This window comes from Lepisosteus oculatus, chromosome 13 (assembly GCF_040954835.1).
Source record: "Lepisosteus oculatus isolate fLepOcu1 chromosome 13, fLepOcu1.hap2, whole genome shotgun sequence".
NCBI lineage: Eukaryota > Metazoa > Chordata > Actinopteri > Semionotiformes > Lepisosteidae > Lepisosteus > Lepisosteus oculatus.
In genome coordinates this window covers 12,223,386-12,243,385 of record NC_090708.1, presented here as the reverse complement: position 1 = coordinate 12,243,385, position 20,000 = coordinate 12,223,386, and the positions used below count along the sequence as shown (strand labels likewise).

At 39.8% G+C, this 20,000-nt stretch overlaps 2 protein-coding genes and 2 non-coding genes across 7 annotated transcripts; 2 read left to right on the top strand and 2 right to left on the bottom strand.

The window, feature by feature from the left end:
• Positions 1 to 113: 113 nt before the first annotated feature.
• Positions 114 to 6,060, bottom strand: LOC107079134 (uncharacterized). 4 transcript variants are annotated; one of them, XM_069197429.1, is made up of 6 exons: positions 5,852 to 5,962; positions 3,781 to 4,666; positions 2,956 to 3,146; positions 1,391 to 1,714; positions 863 to 1,186; positions 114 to 338 (listed from the first exon to the last, which is right to left on the bottom strand). In XM_069197429.1, the coding sequence occupies exons 3-6, from the start codon at positions 3,032 to 3,034 to the stop codon at positions 238 to 240; spliced, it is 828 nt and encodes a 275-aa protein (XP_069053530.1). In that variant the 5' UTR covers positions 3,035 to 3,146; positions 3,781 to 4,666; positions 5,852 to 5,962; the 3' UTR covers positions 114 to 237. The 4 variants fall into 4 exon arrangements, with proteins under 4 accessions (XP_069053530.1, XP_069053529.1, XP_015216599.1 ...); XM_069197428.1 differs by lacking the exon at positions 5,852 to 5,962 and adding an exon at positions 5,980 to 6,060 and having other exon boundaries at positions 2,956 to 4,666; XM_015361113.2 differs by having other exon boundaries at positions 2,956 to 4,666.
• On the top strand, positions 3,816 to 3,887 carry trnag-ucc (transfer RNA glycine (anticodon UCC)). The gene has a single exon. It is a non-coding gene; the product is annotated as a tRNA-Gly (tRNA).
• A 111-nt stretch (positions 6,061 to 6,171) lies between the features above and the next one.
• On the top strand, positions 6,172 to 14,721 carry LOC102689006 (kyphoscoliosis peptidase). The gene is made up of 14 exons (XM_015361105.2): positions 6,172 to 6,255; positions 6,699 to 6,805; positions 7,838 to 7,888; positions 8,626 to 8,676; positions 9,051 to 9,110; positions 9,225 to 9,284; positions 9,420 to 9,464; positions 9,658 to 9,711; positions 9,996 to 10,078; positions 10,481 to 10,589; positions 11,431 to 11,548; positions 12,397 to 12,585; positions 13,113 to 13,303; positions 13,456 to 14,721. The coding sequence occupies exons 2-14, from the start codon at positions 6,715 to 6,717 to the stop codon at positions 14,361 to 14,363; spliced, it is 2,010 nt and encodes a 669-aa protein (XP_015216591.2). The 5' UTR covers positions 6,172 to 6,255; positions 6,699 to 6,714; the 3' UTR covers positions 14,364 to 14,721.
• A 1,943-nt stretch (positions 14,722 to 16,664) lies between these two features.
• trnaw-cca (transfer RNA tryptophan (anticodon CCA)) lies at positions 16,665 to 16,736 on the bottom strand. Its single transcript has one exon. It is a non-coding gene; the product is annotated as a tRNA-Trp (tRNA).
• Between the last annotated feature and the right edge of the window lie 3,264 nt (positions 16,737 to 20,000).

Genomic DNA, 20,000 nt, shown 5'->3' with positions numbered 1-20,000 from the left:
GGCTGTGATTCCGTTACAAGAGTTTGTACAGCTAAGTAATTAAACAGCTGGAAGGGTAGCAATGGGTAGCAGTGTAGCAATGGCCAGGACTGCAAGAGACCAGGTTACATACATACATTTGTAAAACTGCATTGTTTATTAGAAGAAATGTTGAATTATAATGAAAAGGGTATTATATTATAACAGGATGAAAAGACAAAAGCAAAAAATAAATTGGGAGGGTCTGTAAAGACAGCTTCACTTCTTCTTGGATAGAAAACACACTGTGATGCTCACTGCAAGAAAGAACAGCAGGATTTCCAGCACTCTAAGCAGTGTCAGGGTGAGCTGAATTCCACCTGGAACAGAGAAGACAGAGAGTGTTAATGGACTTTAACCTCTTCATTCTTACTTTAGCAGACCTGCCTAGCGCTGATTTTCTGCTGGTGTAGGGTGTCTAATCCTGGGGATCTGCAGACGTCTTTCTGCAGAATTGAAAACTGGATCTTAATTACTCTGAGCGTCGATGACTTAATTAGACACTTCTTCCCCAGCCATTCAGGTGCTCTAAAGAGACTTGGAAACTCTGCAGACAATGTGGACCATGATCATCTGACTTCTGCCATACTGTGATGGATCGCCTGGATGAAAGTTCCAAACTGGGAAAGACAACTCTTGCAACAAGGGAGTACCTACAGTATAGCTTCAACAGGGCCACTCGTTAAAATAAAAGAAGAGCATGGTACAGTTATCAATGTTACAGTTAATGCAACGCATATTTTGTAGTTATTTTATATGGATTTGATGCTGTATAAATGGTCAGTAATAATTTGGCCTGGTACTGGTTCATTTGAACAATGTTCTGTTTATTAACCTTTTGTACCTTTCTTGCTCACGGTCTTGTTAAAACGCTGTCCGGTTTCTGTTTCTACCACGCAAGTGAACGGAGTGCCGTCTTTCCAGGCCCTCTCCTCAATGATGATGCGATTGCTGATGATGTTTGGAGCGACCTCACCTGAAGGCATTGCCCCGGATGCCTTCATCCCCTGCCGCACCTGTCCTGCTATCACCCAGTGGACGCGCAGCTGGTCGGAAAGGGCTCGGAAAACCACGCACACTAATTCAGCCGTGTTGTTCTCAGATGGGACTCTGTTGTCGGGCGTGATGGTCACAATGCTCATGGGTTTTACAACTCCTGCGGTGACATCTGAACGAAAAGAAATAACGATGAGTACCGTAGCCGGATGACCTGCTCTCCTTTAGAAATGAAACAAAAAAATAAAATAAAATGCAATTTCTTTTCTGAACTCCGTACTATGCCCGGTTCCGTATAGGTAGTTATTGTTTGCACAAGTCGCCACGTGGTGGATCGCACACATCTTTATAGTTGGTCTGTTAAAGACGTTCGTACTTCTTACGACAACTGTCGATCCATTTCCAATATAAACCGATGAGCCTCGCACATAAGCGCAGAAGAAGGTGCCAGAGTCGTTTTCCTCTCGGATGATCAGGGTAAGCACACAGGTTTTATCGACCGGTTCCCCAGTGGAAACGTCAGATCCTCGGACATACGCGTTGAAAGGGATCAAATGCGGGGAGCGCTTCAGCTCCAGCTTAAACCACACAACAGAGAAGCAGTAGCCAGTCATGTCTTCGATGAGGCAAGTCAAGCTTATATTGCTCCCGATATCACCTCTTACTAAAGGTGGATATTGATGTATCACTGTATCTGCGGCTGTAAAACAAACGCAAAAGACAGCTTTAGAACAGAATGAATATGCTATACGGTTTCACGGGTACATGGGCCGAGAAAACATCAAATGTCTTGTCCCAGTTTCCTGTTAGTATCAAATGGGCTTTTTCTTCAACAGTTCCAGCAACCTAGTTTTAAATCCTTTGAACAAAGGAACAATCTAACATGGGTTTGATTTTTAAAATATCGTTCAACTGACATTTTATTGTTTTGATTTGTTAATTAAGTATCCAGCACGTTAAAAGAGAGCGTCTTTTTTTTACCCGTATGACCTAAACCGAAATGTTTTAATTGCACTATGCACAGATTATTTTTACTTATTACATTGAAATGATTTTATTATTGATTGTTTACTCTTATAAAGTAAATTATAAATGATAACATTTATAATCTAAATAAATTATAAACTATTTGATCGGAAATATGTATAAAAACAACATTTTGGCTGTGAAGTCTTCTAAATACAACCTGAAGGTGACTCGAAAAAAACTAAAAAGCCGAAACTAATTTTTACACATTCCTACAAAAATATAACCCGGCATTGTTTACCGTTTCAAAGTCTTCAATCGATCAGCACCAACTGAACAAAATTGTTTCTGAAAGTTATAACATAGAAAGATACAACACCAGCTTTGTTGTATAACTTTTAACCTTATTTGCCTTCTTTCAAAAGAGTCGAAACGGGGACGAGACACTTTTGTTTGAAACAATAAAACACTTCTCATCGTATTTAATTAACATGCACTCGTGGTGAAAACAGCTATTGTTTTATATCTGTTAATTTTAATATAAAATTCTTGTTCCTAACACACAGAGCGTCCAGAGCATTCCTATGCCGACTGCAAAAGAATCACACTGATCCATCAGAGTTTATTCTGTATGTCTATAAATAATCTTCAATTTTGTACCAATAAACTCACTAAATCTTTGCAAAATAATTCCTCTATAAATTAATTTGTAGAAAACAAAATACTTTTTTCCCGTTACAATAAGCAATTTATTGTGTTTTAACCCATTGTTTAAAAGAAAAAAACTAAAAACTATATCGTGTAGATCACATTATAGTGTTTCTTCTCCATTAATGTGAAATCTAAAATATTTAGACTATTCCAAACATTCTTAGAATTATATAATGTTCAGGAAAGCAGCGTTATCAGTGTAACTTTCAACAAAGCCATCAGCTTCAATATGTTTTCAATAATAATAAATAACTCGGCACTTACTTTGCAGAAGAAGAGACAAAATGACCAAACGCATGACGGACGCTGGAAGGTGGCTGTGTGTTTCGCATCCGAAAGCCATTGTTTTCTAGAAGTTGAATTAGGTCAGCTAACAGTATTTCAGAAGCAGAACCTCAGACGGAAACACAGGCGACCCACTTTGCCAGTATCTTTTGTCCACATCTGCAGTAGACCTGGGTTTCCAAACATTACGCTATCACTTATCCTATAATATCGTTTGTACATATGTTTGAGTTTGTAAGACATAATCAATTCAGTTAAATTAAACATATTTTACATTAAAATAAAGAAAAACTGTACTATCTTGGGTAAGGCTAAATCTACACTCCTAGCTTAAATAAAGTTACACAGTCACTGACAAACCAAGTCGGTGCCTTCAGAGAAGACGTTGCATAAATGTGTGATTAGGAATCCGTATGAAAAGGAATTGGCTGGTATATAAAGTACGTGACCCATTTAATACATAAGAAACACAATGTATTTCTATTTTAGCGGAGAGTTCCGAATCATTGCAGTTTTAATTATCCTGTGTAGCATTATAAACAGAAGTACGCAGGGCTGTAGACCCGAATACAATATTTACGCGAAATATAAAATATGTCACCGGGATTATAAAATAGTTTCCATAGTGATTAAGTCCTCATATTGTCTGTTAGAAGTTACTTTTAAAGATAACTAAGGGGTTAGTTCGTGTTTTTTTCTCACAACGATTTTGACATTTGTGTCCATTGCTGGTCCCGATGTGCTGTTTTCGTTATAGATTTTGAGTTAGTGAATAAAACGCCTGAGCTGAATCCGTCAACTCACTCAAAAAAGGAATTCTGCTCTTCGTGTCAACACGGGCGTTGGTGGTATAGTGGTGAGCATAGCTGCCTTCCAAGCAGTTGACCCGGGTTCGATTCCCGGCCAACGCAAGCGCTTTGTTTTTTTTTTTTAAAGCCATTTTCCCAAATAGAGATCATTTTATTGTTCTAAACAGACTTTCAAAAGCTTTAGTACAAAGTAGCCTATTGCGCTTACAGGAAAGACAGCACTTCCAGAAGCATGTTATTTATTACACACTTACTGGGGCATTGGTTCGGAACTTGGGCCATAGAGGGGAGCTCAATCTACTACTCCACCAACACCACTTACAGCAGTAAAATGGTTTTCCTCCAGTTCTCCGATTCCAGGAAGATAAAATTAAAGGCTTTGAGTTATTCTAGGTCATTTTACTGAGAGGCCATAATGGTAAGTAACTGTAACAGTTTGGGCAGGATGATTTGTTTATGTAGCGCGCTAAACTGAAATGCAGAAATGAATTCCACTAACCAAAGTTCCATTTCTAGAATGATATAAGGATTGTAATAATATTATTTGTCCTTCTGTTTTGATTTCAATGAATTAATTCAACATCACGTAACGGAAAGCCTATGATACAAAGACGTTATTAATATTATGAGTAATTCAATAACACAAAACGCTAAAAGCATTTTTAACAAAACGGTTATTATTCCTTAAGGTCATAACAAATTTTCAATATCATTATTTTCCTTTTTAGCTAGGGAATCGAAAGGCAGCGAAATTCATCCTGTCCTATTTAATTAAATAATGTTTCTGTACTTCCCTTGCGGTTTTGAGTTTGGGGAAAACCTGCAGAGTACCGCCTGTAATCAGGGCTGAAGAAAGAGCTGTCTTAGGCTGTGCTCGTTTCCTGTGGGTTCAGAACAGAAAAAAAGGGCTCGATTACATTTTAAGATTGTTTAGGTCATCAGCTATTAAGGTCAAACGCAGACACGTTTTCGGAAATGCACAGTAGGGAGAGATGTTTGTGGGTAGCCTTATCCATTAATCGTTAGGGTTGTGGGTTTGAGCTCCCAAATAGGCCAGCATTAATTTCTTAAGACCTTTTGACTGAATGTTGTTCAGCTGTCACGCTGGAAAAGGCTGATGTTAGATACCGCAACAGGAAGAGAGGTATCCAACATTATACAGTACGTAAAATTCTTACAGACCTTAAGCACCGACAAAGCACGTGTAGAACATAGTCACATAGTCACATAAAAGAATACAAAGAATAATCTTTGCTCTGGAATACAGTTCTTGAATCAGACCAGATACATTCTAGGCCTTAAGAGAGGAGCCTACATTGTTAGTGGGCATTAACTACTAGACCTTTATAGTTTTGAATGGAGAAGGCAGAGAGGGGATCTAAAACAAGTATTCAAAATCTTCAAAGGCACCAACACAGACAACCCATCGGCATGAATTATCAACCAGAGGACACCAGTTGAAACTACGTAGAATGGCATCTGAAACGGAGAACAGATGGCATTTCTTTACACACAGGGTTGTGGGAGTCTGGAACAATCTGCCCAGCCATGACATTGAAGCTGGCTTCTTTCACAAAATGTCTGAATGAGATCCCTGGATCAATTAGACAGATAGATACTTTATTGATCCCGTGAGGGAAATTGCATATTTAACTACTGCAACTTAACTACAAAACAGGGTTTTAATCCCCCCAGGGTATTGTGTACATTGTATTATGTATTTGCCTTGTAATTTTGTTTATGGCTGGAATGACAAATAAACCTGAACTTGAACTATCAAGTGGGCTAAATGGGCAAAATGGCCTACTCTCTTTTGAAGAACCTTTCTTAACATTCTTGCATAATTCTTTCAGAAGAAACACGAGATTCACAACCGAGCCAACAGAAGAAAATAAAGCAACAAGACAGCAGAGAACCAAGCGACAACAAGAGAGACAGAGCTGAACCACAGGCTACAGATGTTTCCTGCAGTGGCGAAACGGCAAACAGCCCCTGAGGCCGCAGCGAGGCGGACGGTCCGCGCCGTGCGCTCAGTGTGGAAACAGACACCTCCATACCCTGCCTACCTGGCTTCCTGTAGCACCGCACAAACCTGGGACATAGACCAAAAGAAAAAAGGTCTCTGGAGGCAGCTTTTCGAAAAGGGTCACATTCGCACTCTGAAGCAAATTTTTTTTAAAAAAATCATATGTACCGTGCAAGATCACAGTCAAACGGGCTGCAGTGCTTGATTAGATAAAATAACAAATGATGATGGTAATGGGTCATGTTCACCACGCTAGGCTACGTGTTGTTTTGGGTGTAGCTGATCTTATCAGAAATCCCAACAAGGAAAAAGCTTTACGATAGGTACAGAAGTCCACTAACAGTACATACCCTGCGCATATACCCGCAGAGGGTGGACTACACTGACTCGACAGGTAGATTACAGAAGAGGTAAAGAATACGACAGAAAATTAAACTTTAGTTGGTAAGTTATACACATAGATCAATACTCTGAACTTTATTACCTGGTTTAGTTTTTCTAACAAGTTTCTCTGCCTTTCCCCCCATCAATTTTCATTTACATTTTGAACGTGACGGTCTTTGCTAATTCATCTTTTTTACTATTAAAATTGTAATGAATAATTGTTTTAAAAAATACAGAGCAGGAAGCACCACGAAAGGACTATTAGAGATTATTTATATGCGAAAAAGAAGAGCTAAACTTTGCGGCTCTGTCGTATCTTCAGGTGTGTGGGGTCTTCCTACAGTGTTAACATTTCAAACCAATTATAAAGGATCTCTTATCACTAGACAAGAAGAGACAACGAAGACGACTGTAGTTATTCTGCGCAGTTTGCAAGCTAACCTACCTGGGCGTCTGTTTTTAGCAACCAGTTCATTGTACTCTCGGTTTTGTTTTCTTACCAGGTACACACCATAGAAAATGGCTTTGCACAGCCGGCTGTCTGTAACACAGAGAGTGTTGCTAGCTGTCATTTGTTTCCCTCTTCTCCCGTTTTACCTGTGCTATCTATGTAAGTAACCTGTTTTTTTTTCTCCGTTTTATCAGAGGTGTAATTTGTGTAACTCCTTGTTTAACAGCACAACAGATTGATGCGGAAATGTGGGACGGGGTACCAGCCGGGACGAGACGGAACGGCGTTTTTTAAAAAAGTGTTTCTTAAAAGAGTTAGGGAAGTTGAAAAAAAATGTATGTGGAATATTTAGGGTCAAATAATTAATTGCTGCGAATATGCTTAAATTTTTTAGTTGCAAACTAAAGCCATTGTTTTCCAAGAAATTTCTATACCCTAAACACTGATCTGTAGTGCAACAAGAGAGCAGGGTACCAATCAAGGTATCAGGGTATAATCCAAGTAATTCACTGCAGGTATTTAGAGAGTTCATGCTTCTGCAAAAGGAAAGCCGCCTGAAGCATTGACTTCAGAATTTGTGACTGATAGTGGGTTTACATACGATTTATTACAAATATAGGTGTCTCGAAATGAATATGAATAAGACAGGAATATGAGATAGTTCAGCTTCATGTCAATGACAGCAGTAACCAATGAAAGGGCTCATTTGTTAGGAAAACCGGAAGACCGCTTCGTTTCAGGATCTGAAATGAGAGTTGAACTTTATGCAACTAATATAATTATGCCAAATATTGCGAAGGAGTGAAAGTGGGAAATTAAAATTTGTTCAGTGCTGCCGTCGCTGTTTTCTCGTTGTCATTCTGTCGGTACAATTTTTTTTTCTTTCACCTTATCCACACTTCAATTTCCTACTTCACAGTTTTTGACCGATAACCTTTAACAAATCATGTCAATGATGTCAAAAGATTATTTAATGCATCCATTTTCACGATCCACTTCAGATCACATTTTTACAAAACTGAAAACAAATCACAATATCCTTTCAATAAATACTGTACATACTGTAAAGTGCAGTCTCAAAATGTAAAAACATTTTACTCTTGCTAGGAATGCCAATCTAGTCATATAAACTAGATAGGGGTTCTGGAAATTGTATGGGAATATAATGATGACCTCTGCCTTATCTGACAGGTTGCTGTGCCACCGAAGAAGATGCCAATGAACAAGAGGAGCACAGACTTGGTAAGCAAGATGGAGGATGGCCATGCATTTCAGAATTTGTTTTGTATATCTTCATATAACATATATCTTCATATATTCTATGCACTTAACTGATTGATGCATTTTAAATACAAAAATGCACTTTAAGGCTACGTACTGATAGACTAAAAAACAGATTAAGAAAGAAACCAAAAAAATCAGAAATACAGAAACAAGAACAGAGTACCCCCCAACACTCCCACTTGAGAATAAGTGACTCGCTGCTTTCGCTTGCTTATAAATCGGAACTATGTGTATCGGAATGTAATGTGAGCCACTGTGTTTCGGGATGCCCTTGCAATGTGTTTGGACTGAGGCAGAGATCCTGAATTCTCAGGTGGAAATCTACCTTTCCCACTGACCTAGAGTAAGCATTTGGGTGCTAGAAGTAGCAGTCAAATTGTGTCATCTGAGCACAAGGCAATCCAACCCTTTGGCTCACACTCTGATGACATGTGATCCAGGGAGGGTGTCATTTAACTGTTCTCCAGTCTGTTGGAGAGGGAGAAACGCTGAGCAGAGCGGGTGAAAACAATTTCTTCCAAATTCACAATAATCACGTTAATGGGATATACACGAATGGCAAGACCTGTGACAAACATTCTGACTCTTGAGGACAGTTTGGAGGCTGAAGCTGCTCTTAAGTCTAAGAAAATCAAGTATTCTTGTGCACACGCTACAGTCGAATAAAATAGATACTGATGTAGGCTGTGTTACAGAGCGTATGGAGCAGGGCAAGCGGAACGCAGCTGAGGGCTCCTGCAATGTAGGTAAGCAGTCTGTCTGGGTCTTGCATACACACAGTAAGTACATGATACATAAGGATATACAGTAAATACATTTAAATGTTATCTGATGATACAGTAAAATAAACGAACACATCGATAACAATTTCAGTGTTATCTAGTTTAGAACAAAGAAAAAGATGTATCTGAGCCTTTATTCTGAATTCTGTGTTCCAGGCAAGGTGACATAACCTCAGTGCAAATAGCTTTGAAAACCACACATTTAAAAATCTTCCCTAGATTGTGAGTTAATGCCAAACACAAGCCTAATTGCTGGGGTTTACAGAATTTCATCTGGAGTTCTGCTTAGCCGAAAAACATCTTATCACTCCCTCAGTTTAAATACTCTTTTGTTGTAGGATTTGCTGAGGCTGGGAAACATCAACAAGCTGAGGTTTTCCCAGGCAGTACCATTCAAGGTAATAGGAAAGTTTTGAACAATCTGTATGCGATAACAGGTCGGAGGATGTGGGGACATTGTGAGACTAAATCTTGACACTTTCTAATTACTGTTTTTAACCACATTTTAACAGTGGAGATTCATCCAATAAAAAGATCACAGCGACTGTCAAAGAAGTTGTCTTTTGGCAAAGGTAAGTGGTTGATAAAAAACAGACAGGCTTGCCAAACATAATTAAATTCCCATTAGTGGTATGCAGATAATTATACTTAGTCATATGTCATAGCAACTAACAAAAAATAATGTTTTTTCCTCTTTCATTAAACAGCAAGAAGAGAAACCAGGGAAAATAATACCATATATGATAATAAGGGTAAGCTTTCTTTATTTATGAAAAATAAACTTTGTATTGGTTTATTTTTGTCCTTTTAGTACTAGTTTATGTACAACGTGTAAGATGTAAAGTTGACAAGTACAAATACTATTACTGTACCTTCATCCACGGCATGTTGTGGTAAGTTTTGAACTTGCTTCCCTAACCATTTTTGTTATGTACTTAATTTCAGGATTTGTTGATGATACAATAAAAACACATAACAGCAAAGAAAAGACAAATTATGGTGAGTCTTTAATGAGCTTCAGTTAATAAGTTTATAAGGTACAAAACTGAATGAACATGCCTGTAATAAATGATGACCTATTTCAGATTTTTAAAAGTCAGTAAAACAAACTATTCACACAAAATTTAAAAAATAAAATGTGGTTTGTGAGATTTTTCTTACTTTTTTAGTCAATATAATGTAATTTAAATTAATATTATAATTTCAATGCCATTAACTGATCTCATTTCTGAGTGACTGTCAGGTCAGGTATCAAAGATCTGGATTTGTGCTTCTGATCCTAGCTTATCCCTGGGACCGATCCAACCTGAAGTCCTTCCCAGTTGACTTGGGTAAATTCAGACAGCTTGATGCCTATTCTTCAAAGGTATGTTTTACAGGAAAAAAGAAAGATAAAGCTTATTGTAATTAACAGGTTTTTGTCTTACAGTAGGAAAATAAAGTCATACTTATTAATAGTCTTAAGTCTTATTGGGAGGATTTTGCAATTTCTGTATTGCTACTCCAAAGAAATCTCTGCCATAAATTATTGCTGCCGAAATAAGGTTTTTATGCCTTTACTTTATACCTTGGTATGTAATTAAGTAAGGCTTCAGAGCTGTTTCATATACAGTATTATAACTGCACAGCACTGAAGATGGTGCAAAAAGGTAATTGTTGCACATTCATTTCATTAGAGTCTTTTGCATTGGTCCGTGCATTCTCCGCATCTTTTAACTGTGGACGGACTCTTTCTGAAGACACTATTGTAGTGGACGTGTGTTGACAGGTGAAAGCAAAGAGCAGCGTGGAGGTCCTGGTTCAGGAAGTTGTGAAGCAAGCACACAGCGAGCTTGAAAAAGTCAGAGCCATCTGGATGTGGGTCACCCACAATATTGGTGAGTAGCCCTGCATTTGATATACATTTAGTCTTCATTTAGATGTTTATATTGATGGGTATTTATGAAAGATCACCATACACGACTGTTATAGACTGTTATGCACTGCACATTTGAATTTAATGAAGCCTGAATCTACAATTGAGAAGAAAATCACATCCAGTCCACCTGTAAATGCAAGAAAGTCCATCCCTTTCCTATTATCTCTTTGCATCTCCCTGACACCCTCTCAGCACCCTCACAGCTGTTCCTCAGCTCACTTTACAAGGGGGGTTCCCGCTACTTTGACTTTACAGTCACTCTGCCAAGGAGATTTGGGCCAAAGAATGTCTGCAACCACATCCACAGACCTCCAAATAAGCAACTGTCCGCAGAATGTGGATAGCTGAATCTCAGGAACCATTGGTCAAAGGTCAGGAAGAGTAAGACTAGTGGGTACACAGCACATGGGAATTTAGGATATATCCCAGAGGGCACTGGTGTCTACCGTAAGGTAAAAACTGGGTTTGTGAACTTATTACTGATGACAAGAGAGAAAAAAGAAACGAATTCCTACTGTAATATACTATTAATGAATTCAGAGACACAGCAGCGGCAGTGGTGTGTACAGTATGGATATAACATGTAATAAGGAGCTTTTTGTGTGGATAAAAAGCTGGGTAACAAAGGTCAGGTGAGAATACAGGCTATACAGTGCATGTGTATTTTAACCTTTAAACAGCAACTATTGTAAGGTAGAGTGCTTATTTCCTCCCCAATCTATAAAAGAGGGATTATTCTTGATTATTCAACATTCCTTAATGGGGCATGATCCTTATGTTGAATGCTTGTGTATTGACAGAGTATGATGTGGAGGGTTTTCACAACCCTGGGCTCCGGTGTGGTGCAGCTGAAGAAGTCTTAAGAGCAGGGAAGGGGGTGTGTGGTGGATATGCCAGCTTGTTTCAGAAGATGTGCAGGTAGCTGACTCTCCAGCCTTGTCTGATCACTTAGAGCTGATGCGCTAGGAATCAGACCATTGAATGGGCAGGTATCAGTGTGAGGTTGTACGATGGGAATGGGCCGGGTGTCACACCCTCTGCAGCCAGAGGGCGCTCCTTCTCTGTCCTGTCCCTAGTTTCCGGTCTGCTGTCCTTCCTGTCCCTCTCTTTCCCTTGGGCTATATATTTCCAGGTCTTGCACTCTGTCCTCGCTCAGCATTGACGTTTGGATGTCCTGAGACCCGCCTAGCACCAGGGCGCCCCACGTCCGCTCCCTGAGGGCATAGGTTTCTATACGGCATTCCTGAACTCTTTGCACTATGAGCCCGGGCCTTTTTCCCGTCTCGCCGCTACGTATATGGGTCTTTTTCCGCTCTCCTGCTCCCCACGGTTAGTCCCTTTGGACGTCCGTGACACCGGGTGGTACCTGCAGCAACTGTCAGGTGATTAAATGGCTCAGTAGTTGCCAACCCACAGGTTCCACCTGACCCATTCGTTGTCATTCCATGGAGAGCAGACACCACCCTCCCCCATTCCATGGTCTGAGCATAAACAGATTGGGTGTCATTTAACCAACTAACATGTGTATTAACGTGTTTGTTCTGTCATTCCATGCTGTCTATCCTATTACATGTGCTCTTGTTTTTGTCTTATTTACTGCTCTAGTTAGTTCTTGCAGTAAAAGCTTTCTAAAAAGAACTCATACTGGTTCTGCACTGCATAACAAACCAGATCCTAGGTATTCTATAGCGCAGTATAGTGTAGTACAGTATATCCTATAGTACAGTACAGTATAGGTATATTTTTTAATAATTTGTGAAATTTAGTCTTGCAGGAATTAAATGTGTGGAAGTGTCTGGATATGCAAAGGGTTATGGCTACCAGCAAGGGATGCACTTCACAGGAAAGTCAGATCATGCCTGGAATGCTGTTGTTCTGGAGGAGAAATGGCACCTTCTAGACAGCACATGGGGAGCTGGGAAATGCAACGACGACTGCTCCAAATTCACATTTCAGTGAGTGACTGCACACACAGTTCCGCAGTATCTGGAGGACTAGACTTGGAGTGGGGAACCCCTATTTCACAGCAGGCCTGCATATATGTCAATGGCAATTCTTGGGAATGTTACCTGTACAAAATAGTGAGCTACTTGTGTAAGAGGTTATTCTTTAAAATTAACAACAGTGATTTCTGTAATGTTGGTGGAATGCAAATGAATACATTACATCTTAAAATAACTTTTGTCCCAATAGGAAGCTGATCCCAGCAGATCATGTCAGATGATGAGCTGAGGTGACATATATTTGACACATAAAGATGTAATCCCATATATTAGAAACTTGTAATTGGAAAAAGTAACTTTCCCCAACATTACTCGTAACCAAATCTGGTATCCAATTTAACCTGTTGGACTTAAAGTGGGAATATATTTATCCAATATCTAACTGGCCTATGATTTCCGTGGCCGATACTTAAGTTTTGTGGTGTTGTCCCATGTTTCTATGAGCAGGTGTCTACACGTTTTTTTCTCTGTGTTTGCAGGTATGATGAGTTTTATTTCCTCACTCACCCGGCCCTCTTTGTTGGAAATCATTTCCCTCTGGAGAGGCAGTGGCAGCTGCTGGAGCCTCCGCTTTCTCTGAGACAGTTTGAAAATGCTCTGGATAAGAAAAGCTGTTTTTATAACCTTGGCCTTCTTTCCATCCTCCCAGAGTCGCCTCAGATCCAAGCAGGTGAGCCGTTTCTGCTCACAGTAAGCATGGTGTCTACATTAGTGGAAATATTTATATCCCCACCAGCACCTGTGTTGCTATCATCAACCACCATGTTTACCATACCTCTGTCACGGTTATAACTTTGAAATTCTGGTTTTGCCGCTCCATAGGAAGAGAAGGAAAAGCTACAGTCATGATAGAGAGCTCCTCCCCTGTGCAGTTCATGCATACGCTGAATGAGAAACAGGAGGACGGGATTCTTACATTGAGGCCCGATGGCATGAAGCTAGAGATCTACCCACAGCAATCTGGGAAGCATAGCTTGAAAATCTACGCCAGCAACCACGATGCCGGAGAAAAATACAGCTTTGTGTGTGAGTACCAGCTCCAGTGCAAGTCCGTCAACAAGGAGATGAGGCTGCCGGCTGGTTTCAGCAACCCGGTGGGTCCGAGCTGGCTGACAGAAAGCAAGGGTCTCCACAGGCCCTCCCAGTGCGGTCCTCTCATCCACACCCAGGACGGCCGGTGTTTCTTTGGCTTCTCTGTGGAGAAAGACCTCAGCTTCACCAGCAAGCTGATCACAGCCGCTTTCTGCATGACCGACGATGAGCAGAGGCGACATATTTTTGTGTCCAGGAACGGAGACTGGGTGGAATTTAAACTTCAGCTTCCAAGGGCCGGATTGTATGTGTTCAACATATATGCCAAGAAAAAGTCAGTGCCGGGGAACAGCTATGACTTTGTCTGCAATTACCTGATATCCTGCACCGATTCCAGTGTGCAGTGGCCTGTTTTCCCTCTGGCTTATGCCTCCTGGATGGAGGAATATGAACTGGTTGAACCACTTGTTGGGGTACTCCCCGCCAACCGCGATGTGCGGTTCAAGCTGAAGATCCCCAAAGTGGCGGCAGTGTCGGTGAGTGGCACAGACACCCACAAACTGACCCAGGATGTTGATGGATACTGGACAGGCACCTGCAGCACTAGAGGCTGCAAAGACCTGAATGTCATGATACAAGAGAAACATAACGACCGCTCGTACTCCTTTGTACTCAATTACCAAGTGAAGAATGACTAGAGGGTGTTCGCCTTCATTACTTGAGGTTTCTGCACAAAGCAGCACATTTGTCTTCTGCTCATCTGTGTTGGTAAAAAACACTGCAGCACTGGTGCTAAAGGTGCTTCACAAAACAATTTAATCTCAGGTAATAATAATAATAACAACAACAATAATTCCTTACACTCCACTCAAAGCGTTTTACAGGTAATGGGAACTCCCCTCCACCACCACCAATGTGCAGCATCCACCTGGATGATGCGACAGCAGTCATAATGGGACAGTACGCTCACCACACATCAGCTATCAGTGGGGAGGAGAACAGAGTGACGAATCCAGTTCATAGGCAATAAAATAAATAAAGCAAAAATGAAAAACATTTTCTTCCACACAATCTATCTTTCATGAATGGGATGTCATGCAGAATTTGAAATGATCTGTGCTTCTGCCTATCTTCAGGTATAAAACAAATGAAGGTGCAGTGAGAGATGGCCACTTCTGGAGTTTATTATTATTGTATTATATTAATCTATCCTTAGTATAATTTGTTTAAATTATTACAATTAGTACTGTTTCCTGGAGGATGCTTTGTACATAAGCTGAGAAGGAATATATGGGCAAATAAAAAAGAGCATTTTATAATAATTTATTATTGCTTTAGTTTTACTTCTTAAAAAATATTATTAAACATTGTGAAACTGCAAAACACCTTACAAGTCCATTTAATTTCATAGAACAACTGTAATAATGTTCCCCAAGTTCAAACAGTATGGACTCGACTGAACTCAGGAGCAGTTTCAAGTGACAGTTCATTTGCTTACTTATTCACCCATTCTGACTGCATAGGATTATTCAAACAATATGTAAATGAACAATTTCCTGATTTGCTACGACCAATCTAATGCAATTTATCATCTGCGTCTTTGTGACATAACCCATAGTACTACATTGTGTTAACTTTCAAAAATGTAAAATGTGTTTGAACTAAAACTCAGTTTATGCTAATTCCGCTCAGGTATGTTCTGAACGCAGTATGCATTTATAACCGAAAAGGTTATTTTATTTATATAACTAATATTGTTAATATTATTAACAGATAATATATTATAGTAACAAGGTTTAGTTACTGGTTTTCTACAGCGGAATATCAGTCTCAGTAGTAGCCTTACAAACAACAAAATTTTCTCAAAACAACTTATACGATGTGAAGTGCAAAACACATACAAAAATAAAAATCCAAATAAAAAGAAATAATAAAACAAAAAACGGAAAATCAAACAGAAATGTAGAATCAGATGTCCCTGGTTCGCAATTTGCGCCTCTACAAATGTGCTCTGATTTCGCCTATGGAGAAACGGTTAAACAACACAGAATAAACGATTACTGAAACATATTAATAAAATTAAACTAAAATATTGTGTAGGGGAGCAGAAATAGGGAGTTACATCAGGTATACACAACCTTCAAAATTGCAGGACTAGCCATTAAATTAATATTGTAACGAATTTCTCAGGACATGTGCTTTCACCGCTCCAGCGCCGGGGCTCGAACTCGGAACTCCGCCGTCACGCAACAGGGAGCTTGCCAGCTGAGCCAAAGGTGAACATCCCCTGCTCAGGCGGCCAAGCTCCTCATTATGCGTGGGGGCGTACTCTTTACACTACTAATTCTGTCGCTATTGCTGGGGCAACCCGGAAGCGTGTTGACTATGGTTCGTTGCTCGGAGGGAGAAATTCTCTCTCGAGAGATTTTGGTTCTGGGCTGTCTCCTTGCTCTGCTTTGTTTCTGCTAGTAATATTTCCTTATCGTTGTCCTATTCATCTTGTACATCGCAGTTCGCCAACTCATTTCTTCTCTTAGAAAATGTTTCTAAACACCTCCGTGGCAGCGGAATTTGAACCCAAAGATCTCCCCACCCAAAACAAACCCGCAGTATTATTAGCCCAGAGGACTGGTTTAGGGACTTTCTCATATCATAACATGTCTCGCAAAACTCTCTGACATTACTTTGTTCATCCTTAATTATTTGATGGACAACACGTTGAATAATTAGGTCACAATTGAAATGATACTCTGATGTCCCGTAATATGTAACATCTTCTGTGGTCATTATGACGTGGATTTTGATATCAGGTTTATAATGATTAACGTTAAAAGTTATGTGTACATACCTTTAAGGCACATTGCGCCAAGAGTGTGATAATGCCTGCTTCTATCTTTGTTACACGTCTGCGTCATTCTTTTTATATTTGCCGTTAACTTGTGACGGTGATAAGGGGAAGATCATTTTATTAGCGAAGATTAAGGAAATGTACCCAAAAGTGACCCCGACGTGATTTGAACACGCAACCTTCTGATCTGGAGTCAGACGCGCTACCGTTGCGCCACGAGGTCTGCTGACGAACCTCTTTAAATTTAAATCCCTTGAATTCAAGACCTGGTCACTCTTCTGTGAATTGGTTTCTGAGTAACAACATCTTTTGTAATGTTTTTAAATGTTTCGGTGCCATTAATTGTACACAATATATTAGATTATAATGAAAACACGTTCTCATGATCGGAAAACGGGTGATTTTATTTCCAATATGAATAACATCTAAAAACGTGTTCATTTTTTCCCCATCATATTTAAGGCATTCCGGAGTAAAAAGAAAACAACACGGTATTCCAAAATATCCCAAATGATTGACTTTTTATCTGATTTTTAAAAACGTTTTCAATCATACGTGTACTACCTTTTGTATGTTTATATGTTAAATATGTTTAACTTTATGTCTGGGAGTACTTCACGTTATTACCTTTATTACAAAATAAAACGCAGCGTTGGCCTGGAAAATCAGACACGCCAGTTGTCGCTAGTGACTGAATACCCGGTAAATCAAAAGACATTGGGTAGCACCTGACAACACTGTATTATGCATCCATTTTTATTCTGTTTCAGGACACTAGAGGGCAGCAAATGACTTGATAACAAAACAGCGTTCACAACCCGCGTTTTAGCACACAGACGTTCCCGGTGTGCAGCTCGTTCTATCTTTGCTTTTTACAGTTGAACTCGTCGTTGACACTTTTTAAAAGTCGCCAGGTGTCCGGGTGTTCATATTTATAAATGCCTAGGAACCCTGCTGGATTCTACAGCACCTTTCGAGGACTGGAGCTGTTTAATTATGATACTGTACTAAATACAGTCACACAGCCATTTATATCAAATTATTGAGATTCAAATTAGGGCTCCAGAGATTGAAGACTGAAATCACTACAAGACCTGCACGGAACAAATTGTCGTCGATGTTTTGGACCCGTTTATATATCACAAAACGTGTTGTGTGCAGTAACCTTTTTAATAACTGCTATCAGCAGGTGGAGCTTTTGCTCTATCTTACAAGTAAATAACATTATACTTTGTAAAACTTGGTGACATTTTCAGAATTATTAGATTGCATAACTGACATCACAGGTTGAATATTTCACACCCCTTCACTGTAAAATACTGATAAAATAGAATTTATAACAATAGATTTTTTAGAAAAAAAAGCTTCATTTGTTATCTGCATTACTGTGTTCTGTCTACTAATTTAACACCTTATGTTCTTATTAGGTCATTCATATATCTGATGCTGAGAAAGCAGTCCATGCTTTTGTGTCAACCAAATTAGACTGCTGTATTTTAGTACTTTATTTGGTGGTTAGGATGTGTATCACAGTTTAAGGTGGTGCAGAAAACTGCTGCTGGAATCGTCCCTAAAACAAATCACAGAACACATCACTCCTGTCCTGGCTTCTCTACACTGATTCCCCATTAATTATAGAATTGAAAAGCTCACTTACATAAAAACACTAAAGTGATTGGCAGCTACCAATATTGCAGAGTTACGGAGGACAGTTGTGACATTCCGTGTATGTCAGGCGACACAGGCAGGAGCAGGTAGGACCCTATGTGTAGCTGTCTCCAGTCTCGTCTGGTCAGGATGTCGTTAAGATTCAGTCTTCAATACAAATCCAAAACCAGAGGCAAAATCGTGGCCGAGACCGGTAACTTGGAGTCGAAGGCCAGTAGGAACAGAAGAGAAAATCCAAGTCTTTAGGAACTGGCGAAGAGACCTCAAAAGTGAGCGAGGGCCAAGTGGAGAGTGAGGGTGTCACTAGGAAAGTGTGCGGTGTTAATTGGTGCGTGGACGTTTACGGTGAAGAGTGCTCATGAGATTTTGGGAGCATTTGCGTGTTTGCGTGCTGTTCGTGACAGTGTATACTGAAGGTTAGGTTGAAGAGAAAGAATTGAGCTATCTTAAGTATCTGGCCTCCACAGATGTCAAGCTCATTCATTGAGGAATAAAATGTCTTGTATGGCTTATTTAGATCTACACTTTTACAAAATAGCTTTTGAATATAACTGATGTATAATGTATTTGAACTTTTTATGATCTTTGTTAATTCATATTTTAACTTTAATTGTTCTTACTTTGTCATTTTTTATTATACCGGCTTTCTCATCTGTTCTGTCACCTTGTCTATTTTTATTTTTCTCTTAAGAGTTTTGAGACTTGCACTTGCAAAACAGGTTATTAATAAATATGAGAGCATTCAGAAAAGCAGCTCAAAGCGTGTTGGATCTAAAGCAAAAACTACCAAGTCTTGTCTTTAGATCTTTCATGAAACTGATAGAAAACTGAAAGAGCCTAAAGAAGAAACCTAAGGGTGGAAACAATCTGTTTTCCATTTTAACCTTTTCTTTTCATTAACAACAAGAAGCCACATATTTCCATGGAACAAGTAAAGGTTTATTCCATGTTGAAAAGAGAAGAAAAGAAACACAACGTATGGGCTGTGGAGCCGTGTAACACTCAAAGAAGACTCCACAGCCCAGACATTGTGTTTCTTTTCTTCTCTTTTCAGTAAGTACCTTTACCTGTTCCTTTTCAGCCAATGCATGCTGATGCAGCTACCTACTGTACATGTCATTTCTTGCATGGGCTAGACAAGTCTTTGACAAACACCCACTATTTACTTCCCCACTGGAGAGAGAGTGTTGATCCTGAGGCCATCCTGAGAACAGTTGCAGTGCCTGATGATGCTACTCGGTAATTTTCTTGTTACTTTTGGACCCCTAAGCACACTGCACTTGTAGTGAACAACCATCATGTTGCACAGCCTGACGTGAGACCTGCCTGAATGCAATATTGAGGCAGTAGTTCGCTATAGAGGGATTTTATCAGACATGATCCTTGGGTCATGGGAGTCCCTGGAGGCTAGATATACAGCACACGTACATGGTTTGCTTCACTTTTGCTTTAGGACATTTTCCCTCAGGGCCAACATCGGGTGGTCAGTGTGGCTATTGGGCCACCCTGTGAACAGTACAACACTAAGCAGAACTTCTTCCAAAGTCATACGGAAGCATCCAAGAGAAGGAGCCTCAAGTGCCTGGAATGGGAAGTACTGATTAGAAAAAGAAATCCGAAGCTAGGTGAGATTTGGCCATCTTACTAGTAGGTTCCGACAAGTGAAAATCTGTTACTGGCCTTTTTTTTTAATGCTTTGAGTGAAAGGCTGGATTTCACAATAGAGAGAAGGGGGAAAAGTTTCTAAAGGCAATCCTCTAGGCTGGTATAATGCCGCTGATAAACCAGAATACCAGAGTGCGCTAACATCTTGCCACAG